Raw genomic sequence first — 10,636 nt, forward strand, 5'->3', positions numbered from 1 at the left:
AACGGTTGTTTTTCTTTTTAGGCGAGGGCAGTTCTAGAGAACACGCTGCCCTTGAGCCAAGGCATCTTGGTGGAAGAGCCATAATTGTCAAGTCCTTCGCCAGAATCCATGAGACCAATTTGAAGAAACAAGGAATGCTTCCTCTCACCTTCAACAATCCCTCCGATTACGATAAAATTCAACCTACTGATAAGATATCCCTTAAAGATTTGAAAGATCTAGCACCTGGAAAGGTAATTTCCTTTTTTTTATATTTAGCTTTTTATGTACTAAAGTTTATTTTTTCTCTTTAAAGTAAGTAAGTCTATTTGTCTTGCATATCATATGTAAAATAACTTGAATAATGTATTCTTGCTTCTCCTCTGAAGTACGTGAAGTAATCTAACTTTGGAGCTTGTCTTTCAAACTGACTGTCAACTAAGAATTCGGCCTTTAAAGGCTAGTGGTAGTTCATTTTTGAAATAAATATAATCTTACTGTTGCTTATTTTCTGTTTCTGTCTTACCAGCCCCCTATTTCTTTTTTTCTAAATTTTCAAAACAGAAAACTGAAATAGGTCATTCGTTTTTATCCCTGCTGTTTTGTTGTGGTTCAGTTTTTCCCCAAAAGAAGAAAAAAGGAACAGGATATCAGTTTTGATCTTGGCTGTTTTTTCCTGTTGTCTTTCTTTAATAAAAACAGAAGTAGATTGATGGTTGTAACTTCTCCAGCTGTGCTTTATTTTACTTGTGCTTTTTAAAGAACAAAAGAAACTATAATACAAACGCACACTTTTATCATGTTTAGATTATATTTTCTGAAATCAATTTGGAATTTTACAGTGAGGAAATTTTGGTGGATAATGATTTGGGTTTACGCCCCTACAAAACCCTACCCTTCTCTCCCCATCTAATTTTACAGAAAGGTATGCATGGTACGCCTTTTTCGTACCAGAATCAGGGGAAAGTTTTCAGTCTGCATTTTTCAAGGCTCAAAATAGGCCAGTTGCCCCTCCAATTTCCCTGCCTCTCCAACCATTAAAATTTTGGCAGAATAAAAGGCAGGCTGTATCTTGTTTAAATCAGAATCCTGCAAGAATTTTCGATGCATATGATAGGAGAACCAAAGTAGACCGTTCTAGCAGCCTTGTCCCAACTCCTACCCCACCGCCAATTTTGAAGAAAAAGGTAGACTTATTGTGTCTTGCATGAACTAGAGTCCTAGACTGGCTTTTAAATATGAATGATGGAGCATCAAATGGGAACCATTGCTCCTCTAAAACATCAGTCTCCTATTGCCTACGTAATCACACAAGAATTTATAATCTGTATGATTAGAAGCACTAAGTGGATCTCTGAAAATATGACCAATTCCATCAAGTTTTTAGTCGAAAGATAGGCTGGGTTTCTTCACCCTTTGCCTTGAGGTAAGTACCTTGGCCTTTGGCCATCGGAACAAGACAATTGTTAGTTTCAGATGCGTACACGCCTTCCTAAACATTTTGCGAAAGTGCTAAGCTCTGCTAAAAACAAATGGAGCAACTACGTTGGGCCAGGGGGGAATATGGGGGGAGTCTGTCAGAGGTGCATGCCCTTCTGAACCCCTCATTCTTTGAGACGAAAGTGCTCCGAGGTGTTTTCCTTGACAAATTTTTGATCATTCGCATTTACAATCCAGCCATTAACAGGCATCAAGACTCTCCAGACTACAAAATTGTGAATCCTAGTAGCGTTTGTGCCGTAAGGGTTGGCGGTCCAAAACTTCTTGATGAGAGTTTTCTGGCCTTAAGATATCTACCTACCGAATTTCAAGTGGAGACGGGGACTCTAGTATGGAAAGTATATGGAACCTGGAAATTGTATAAGTCGTGAAAAATCTGTCCCCTTCACCCAAGATACTTTTCTCTATAAGCTTTAAGTAAATCTGTGCTATCGGTGACATCGAGAAGTGGTATATGCCTGTTAAACTGAACCATGTATTAACTCGACGCAAAAGCCAGTGAAGACTTAATTGTGTGCAAACAAGCTAAGTCTTGGCTCCAGTAGTTAGCAGCATTGCAGAAACCAAGCTTTGATTAAGAGTGAGTCAAGTCCAACACAAAGAATTTCACTGCATTTCTGTTCACTGACTCGATGCAAAAACGAAATAAGTCTTGACTTGTTGGAAAACTGGTTAAATCTTAACCGTAAAATCCATAATCAGTCCAAGCTATGTAATTTTGCAGCATTGCTGTGGAATAGTCTGGTGCAAAAAAAGAACTTAGCCTTGATTATGTTAAAACAAGCAACGAGCTGCCTTATAAAAATGAATTAAGTCCAAGTTGTGGACCTTTTTGCAGACTGACTTGGTGCCAAAACAAACTAAATTCTGACTTGGTACTAAACGATCTAAGCCTAACTCCTTGCAAACAGAGGCCGACTTTAAATTGGAGATACCCACTGTTGCTCAAATTTTACTTGAATTTAAATTACGGTATATTATTCTACTTCTTAAGGAGGAATACTGAAAAAAAACACAAACATATTTCTACAGTTGACATAGTTATAGGTTATAGGGGATGACAGAAGTCCTAGATGCTCGGCTATCTCCAATGATAAAAGCATTTTGTCTGTTTATGGCAACAGACTTATTAAAACCTTTGAATTGTGGTCCTATTTATTTGGGAGACTAAAGGCTATTGTTTGGTTACATTAAATTGTGTTGTGTATGTCATGTCTATTTTTTAAATGACTTGCTTTTTCTTTAAAAATTGTCTTGGTGTGCTCATGGAATAACGATACATACAAGTTTAATAAAATTGGTAGGAGCTTGTAAAGGGTTTTAAGTGGAATAAAATGGCTTCACAATTTATGTTGATTTCACTCCATGAAAGACGTTTATTCTCTTCTTTTTATTGTAACTCGTTGCTATCAGATTGAAGCTATAGACCTCTGAAGGATAACAGTCTCAAGCTGAACTAGGTAGAGTTTTAAGACGAGTGTTTAAAATATCGGGTCAGCGCTTCAACACGCCTTGTGCATGATACAACTAAGCTTGGATCAATTTGCTCATGTTCAACACCAGCTAAAATTTATTATCTAATTAACGAAGCTCTGTCGAAAAATTTTAAAGGAAAGTGTGTCAATAGAAGGGGACAATTGCCCCCCCCCCCTCCAAATTTTAAAAACACTTTTGTTTGGTATTTCCATTGAAAAATACATTTTTGGCATTTTCATTGACAAAAAAGGGAAAACACTACATAATAACACCCCCCCCCCCTCCTCTAGATTTTGTGAAATAAATTTTTTTCAGATTTTGACGCTCTTATAGTTGCTAGACCCGTCGCAGGAGAAAATAATGGTGACAAAAAGAGCCCAATCCATAATGCGTGATAGTGCGGCTATATACGCGGGTGGATTTTCTGCGGGGGGGTATTTTCCGGAGGGGTAAACGTCGGTCACCAATTCTGTGAAGTTGTTTTCGGGGTAAGATTATATTGTTCTGGCCTTTTTCTTATTATGTATCTAGGTTTTTGATTCATTCATTTTCAGCATTATTTCATTATTCTTATTTCAAAAGATGTTCATAAGACTTCTGTTTGATAGCTGATCCGTTAGAAATAGATTTTTGTTGGACGGATTCAAGATTGAGCTACTAATTTAGTTCCAACCCTCTTACGCTTTTTATTTTTTGAACAATTTCTTGCCTTACAGATAAGTTTTTAAGCATCTACACTCAGTTTTATCTGTATTTGTATAATCACTACTAGTTACTTTTTGTGTTCATGTAAAACTCATTTTCCTGCAACAATCTTTAATGTTTTGGAGCATTACCCTTACACACCTTCTTTTAGTTTACTCGAATCGAACAATATACCTGTTTCTAATCAGTTGTGTATTATGAATACCACCTTCATAATGGATTGCTCCATAAGAAGCTGTGGAGAAAAGGGAACAGAGGCCAGATTCTCGCTGGTTTGTTTCTATTCTGTTCTTCCACTACCAAAGTCTCATTGTGAAGTTTAGCCAGAATCCGTCATAATGGAAAATTCTTACAGCAAAATTTTTACAGAATTTAGCTACAGTTTATTTAATCTAAATACTATCAGTCTCCCAAAAAAATATTTAGAAATTGTAACCCGAAAATTGATCAGCAAAGCAGCGACATGTTATAAACAGACGCTGCTAACAGTAAAACTATCTTCTTGAATTTTGTCCCTTTCAAAATTCGTACACTTTGAAACCCACCTATCTTCAAATTAGATAAGTCTGTGTCGTTTATGAAGTATGGCTACCCCTTAAAAAAAAGCCTATAGAAATTTGATTTAAAAACGTGTAAGAAAGTTTTAAAAAATCACAAACGACAGTACCACTTAAAACAAGTAGAAATAAAATTATTTTATAAGTGAAACTTAACAAAGTAATAAATAAAATCTAAAACAAGGAGAACCCAAGAATAGGTAGTGTCACCCATGCAAACTCCCTTAAAGCCACAAGTGTCATTCTTGCTTTATTGAAAACATTATTGATTTTGAACAGTTGCCTTTTTTGTAAAATAGCTGTAAAATCAAAACTTAAAAAATGAAAACACTAATAGTTTTTATAGGGAGAACAAAACATATCTTCGAATAAACGTGCCTACGTTTGCAATAATGATTTTTGTTTCATCAGAGGCAGCGCTATAGTGCTCGCTAAGTAAAGAGCCATGGGTCCCTGGATAATTTCGGAGACCACCATGGCTTTCCATGATGATAAATAAAGGATTTTATCCCTATTTGAACTTTTATTTATCGTTATGGGTCCCTGGATTATTTTTCTTTTTCACGCGACCACCTTGTATCAGAGTGGTAATTGTAGAAGTTTGGGGGAAGGGGAAGGGTGTTCATTTGAATTAGAAATAAAAGCTTTAGTGCCTTTTCAAGAAGAAAAAGGTCATTGGTGCTCAACCAGCCTTCTTCCCGTGCATCTTTTTGTTAATCAACCTGCCGTAATTCCCCTGATATCTGATCAAAGATATTTTTGTCAGTGCTAAATTTTTTGAATGATGGATACTTCATACACGCTGTAATTTTATTTCCTGATGGTGAGATGCTTTCTCTGCTGTTGCCATTCCTTAAAATTTATATTCGACCTCCAAATAGCCTCAAATATACGTTTTGTAAAAACATAATTTTAAATTCTAAAAAGGACGCATAAATATTTTAAACAATTTACGAGAAATGTCCTATCATTTACGGTAATTAAATGTAAGGTGAAACTCGTAGCATATTTCAATAATTCTATATTTATTTATTCAGAGTTGGATATTCCTGCACGCTGAAATTTTATTTCTTGATTGATTGGCTGCTTTCTGGGCAACCGACATGGCTTAAAATTTATATTCTAACTTAGAAAAATTTTAAGTATGTGACTTGTAAAGTGTGATTATAAATTATAAAAAACAACAACATAAAAGCACTGAATACAAATGACCAGAAATGTTCAAAATTTATAACGAGTATATAAAGGATAAAGTGACTCTTAGTTTCAGAAGAAAAATTTTGTGTGATAGCTGAAACTATTTGGAAATAGAAAAAATATATAAACAAAAAGAATAATAGTTTTGCTTCGAAACCATATAATCTAAAGGCTTATATAGCTAATTTGGCGGTTATATAGAATAGATATACTTCTTGTTAAAAGAGTATCAAATAATAGTTTTGCTACAAATATTTCTTAGGATAATGGTTTCTGTAAAAGTTTTGTACCTATTTTGCAGAAATATAAAGAAGAGGCACTTCATTTATTGAGAAAGAGGACAAATAATACTTTTGCTTTAAAAACTTCATAGAAGAATCTTTTTTTAAGTTTTGCTACTAATTTGCGGTTGTATTGAAAATATACTCTTTATTTGATACAAAAGAGCAAAAATAACAGTTTTGTTTTGACAAGTTTTCATTATAAAGCTTTTTTATTAAAGTTTTTGCAGGCTATTTTGCAGTTATAGTATTTTTGTACAAGTTTTACAGCTCATTCTACATTTATATAGAATAAATGCACTGCATTTATTGAAAAAGATTAAAAATACAGTTTTGCTATGAAAACTTTGTAGGATAAAAAAAAATTCGAAATCATTTTGCAGGTTTTTCAGTAATTATATGATATAGATGCCCTTTATTTGTTGAAAAAGCGCATGAATAACCGTTTTGCTTTGAAAACTTTATGATAAAGGTTATAAATATTTTTTACAGCTAATTTTGCAGTTAAATAGAAAAGCTACAATTTAGTTGTTGAAAAAGTGTAGGAATAACGGGTTTGCTCCAAATAGGATAATTCTTTGGCAAGCCGGGTTTGCAGTTATATAGAGTAGATAGAGTAGATATATTGGCTTCTTCGGGAACCAATCAAAAAGTATATCTTCCCCGAATAGGATGGGAAGAGGTCATAAAGAAGGATTTAAAGTAAACTGGAACTTCAGGGGAGGGGAAAAAGAGGGGAGCTTTAAGTAGATTAGGATAGAGGAGGAGTGTGCACAGCTGTGTTGGACTTAGGGGGCTTAGTGATGCATTATTTTGCTAGTAGAATTAGTTGTAGTGTTTGTTGGGAAAATGAGTATGAATATCGGTTTTGCTTCGAAAAATTTATAGAATAAATATTAACATATATCTGAAATTGTATAATGTCCGATTTTTCAATCAAATTATTTTGATTTCAGTACCCCTGAATACACACTTAAATGGGACAATTAATCAATATAACTTTTAGATATTAAAAAAATATATAAAATTTAATAATCTTATTTTTAGTCTCCTCTCTCCTTTTTTTGAAACTTTCTTTGATGTCTGGTATACCTCAGATGTTAGGTAGTATCTTCTACAAATTTTACAGTTTGATCTGGACCAAAAGGGAAAAATCTTGTAGCCACTCCTTATTCCCACTTCCCAAACGACAGATAAACAGGTATATTCCAAGTTCTCTTAACACAAGAAATATATACGTATAAGATTCAAGTCGATGAGGCTGACCATTTCTGAGATAACCACCAACTTTCTTTGATGTTTGGTATTCCCGCATAGATTTTACAGTTTTAAGTAAAAGATTAAAGTCGATTGGTTTGCCCGTTTCTGAAATAGTCCTGTATAGTACTCTCGACAGGGTACAAAAATTTGTTGTTGCTACTAATAGCAGATTTGTGTTGCTGCTAATAGCAGATGCACTTTTTTTATCAGTAGAGACAAACAAATATATTGCCTATTTAATACCCAAGTCATATTTTTCAGTTCTCCTTGTTCCCCCTCCCAAAAAAGCCTAGAAAGTTTCAGCTCCATGGCCCTGGTTGTTCCTGTAATATTATTAAATAAAATAAAAATTGATTTTTTCAGTTTTTATGTCACGTCACTCATTTCGTCATATGTTTATTAGTAGACAATCGGTGTTAGAAATCGGACTTGCTTCAAAAGTTAAATATCTTTGAAAAGATGCAGTATGAAAAAGACATCAAAAATGCAGTTTTTTGTATAAAGTGATTTATTTTTTATTTTTAATTAAAAAAGGCACTAGGACTTTTTATTTCCGTTTGAATGAGCCCTCTCGCGACATTCTAGGACTACTTGGTCTATACGATCACCCCTGGAAAAAAAAAATAAACACGTATCCGTGATCTTTCTTCCGTAAAAAAATACCAAATTCCACATTTTTGCAGATAGGAGCTTGAAACCTCTACAGTAAAGTTTTCTGATACGCTGAATCTGATTCTAAGACTTTGCAGTGGGATTTTCGTTAAGATTCTAAGACCTTTAGGGGCTGTTTTCCCCTTTTTTCGAAAAAAGGCAAATTTTCTCAGGCTCGTAACTTTTGACGAGTAAAATTAAACTTGAAGAAACTTATATATTTAAAATCAGCGTAAAAATGCGATTCTTTTGATGCATCAATTGGTATCGAAATTTCGTTTTTTAAAGTTTCGGTTACTATTGAGACGAGTCGCTCTTACTATACGGTTCGTTACCAAGAACCACAGTATATAAATAATAGATCTTTATACAGGACCACGAACTGTTTGATAGACTAACTCCCCTACTATCTGTAACTCTGATTTTGTCTAATCAAAAATGGCCTAAAGCAAAAGCTCTCTTGCATTAGGAACAGGGATGTTAAACCTTATATTTTGGAATTGTTCCCAGGTGACGTGTTATGTCGACATATCACTAATTCCAATTGCTTCGAACGATTAGACACGGAAACCTCACTGAAGCACCAGCTATGGAAAAATTATTGTATTTATTCGTGACGTTCGAAACGGGACCAAATTTGTTTTGTCTCCGATCGGCTAGCATCTTACTGTGCATGTATATTAGACCAAACATACCTAAGGGAAACAATATTTTGAAAAAAAATAGATTCAATCGATTCGTGAAACTTCAAAGTTGGCCGAACACTGTTTTTCTCCAGTGGGAGTGAAAACCTCAGGGTGAATTAAGTTGACGGTGACCTTAACGAGGGCAATAAATTTCGGAAGAAAATATGGTTAGGCCTATGTCTGCTTTAAAATTTCAGTTTCTTTTATTCGTGACGTCCTTTTCAACGACAAAAAAACAGAACTCTTTTCAATAAATGACTTTGACACGCATTTGTTTAAACAAGCAAACAATTGCAACAACATGTAACACAAAAGGCTGTTTTTTTAATAGGACGATGGATTAATTACGTGCATGCTTAATTATGTCTACAGTATGGTGGTCAGAATGGCTTTATCCCCGTAGAAGGCCAAAATTTAGGCACATTTAAATTCTTATGAACTTGCCCTCTCCCTATCCACGCGAAAATCTATTGTAAAACCGCTATGAAAAATTAATTGCACGAAACTACTGTTCATTGAGATATTTAGCTGAATATTCAAATGTTGTCAAAAATTTAAATTGTAATCCTGCATTCTAATAAATGAACCCTCAAACGAACAGAATTTACACTTATAGGAGTAGGGCTACTGCCTTTTTAATCTTTCTGGCCTGTAGGGCTACAGGCCAGTGTTATTTCCTATGTACTGAAGTCTAAATATATTTTACACATTTTTTCTTTCTCATCATAACACAAAAATAAAAAAAATTGCTGGGACTTCAAAGGGTACTTGTGTAGAATCCGATAAACACGCGAGAAGTGAAGTTTCGTTAATGCTAATGAAATAAAACAAAATAGGATGAGAATATAATCGTTTAGAAACAAATTTGGGATATATGTTTGCACATTAGGGGGGGGGGGGTACAGCATAGCATATATTAAATACGTAACCTAACTTAGGTACCTTTTTTGCCCCTAAAATCCCAAAAAACTAAAGTTTAAACAAAGTTCCCGGAGTGAGCAATATCCCACAAGCCAGCGGAAATCCAGCGGAAACCTGTTTCTTCATTGGATCTTTGAAATTCTATAGGCGGTTCTTCTCGTGTGTGTATCGGATTGTACACAAGTACCCTTCAAAGAATTAATATTATTATATATTAACCAACCAGTCTACGTTCATTAGGTCTTTCCAATACTCTTGAAGTTTTTTTTTCAATGTTTTAATAAATAAAAACCAACCACAATGTGCAAACAACATATTGTTTTCAATAGAACTTAAATGATTCTCGAAAGATTCTTTGTAAATCTTGATTAGTTTTGTGACATTTATTTTTGTTGCATTGTTGGTGATATTACGACAAATAAAAAACATACTGCTATGAAACTGCTAATGTCGCATTGTTACAATGACGCTGTGGTCTACAAATTGATCAGTTACAGTTAAAAACTCGCCTAGTAGATTAGAATATATTTCTTTCAGCCCTTGCTAGTCGAACCATTTTAACGGCGGCACTGCATATAATATGGAAAATAAAATACTGCTTGCTCCCTAAAAATATCTTCAAAGAGACCTGCAATGCTTTAATGATAAAGAAAAGAACCAAAAGCAAAACAAGATTCAACCATTGAGAACAAGGATAGGATTATGTGTTCTATCAGCAGCCAAGAGTTAAACAATAAGTAAAAAGAACTTGCATGAAAGGGAAAGACATTCTGGAACAAGTTCAATTAGCAAGAGAAAGAAAACGTCACTTTTTCGGAAAGAGAGCTTAATTTGTAACAACATCGAATATGTATTCCAGAAGAAAGGTCTTGGAGATGGAAAAATGTAACAAATATTCAATGAAAGAATAACATTGGTTACTGGAACAATCATGCTAATCTTAATGAGATTGTGACAGGGAATGGACACTGTCTTTTACACTTTATAAATTCATTACAGTTCTAATTCAGTTAGATATTCTCATCCCCCTTCAGAAATGTGTAATTTATCGATATATACCTGTAATAAATAAATAGTGCTTCGTAGAACATTTTCAAGGCAATTTTGTCCCGCACACTACCTTAGTTACGTCAGTGTGTTCTTCGGAATACACTAACCTATAAAAGCGTCTGCAAAGATCCTTTTGTGACATATAAAGGAGATTTTTCTATTAAGAATTCAATAGGTTTCATATTTTATTCACGAAATTTTCCCCCTGAAACCTTCAAAAGTCGTTTCTTGGAACTGTGTATTTTTTTTTTTTTTTTTCAAACTGAATTTTCTTTCTTTGGAGCAGTAATTAAGATTATATCCAAGTCATCAATGAACATATGAGAGTAAGCTTCCTCTTCAGGTCTAAAAATTGAGCAGAGGGTCTTGATAG

General features: G+C 34.2%; 1 protein-coding gene across 1 annotated transcript in view; it reads left to right on the forward strand.

Annotated features, from left to right (window-relative positions):
- The window catches only part of LOC148940051 (aconitate hydratase, mitochondrial-like), a 127,465-nt gene that overhangs the window by 106,840 nt on the left and 9,989 nt on the right, over positions 1–10,636 (forward strand). The window contains exon 15 of the mRNA XM_089106516.1: positions 22–233. Coding sequence (XP_088962642.1) covers positions 22–233 — 212 coding nt within the window. The remainder of the gene's footprint in view (positions 1–21; positions 234–10,636) is intronic.

This window comes from Artemia sp. Qi Xiang Cuo, chromosome 20 (genome assembly GCF_049724085.1).
Source record: "Artemia sp. Qi Xiang Cuo chromosome 20, ASM4972408v1, whole genome shotgun sequence".
Lineage (NCBI taxonomy): Eukaryota > Metazoa > Arthropoda > Branchiopoda > Anostraca > Artemiidae > Artemia > Artemia sp. Qi Xiang Cuo.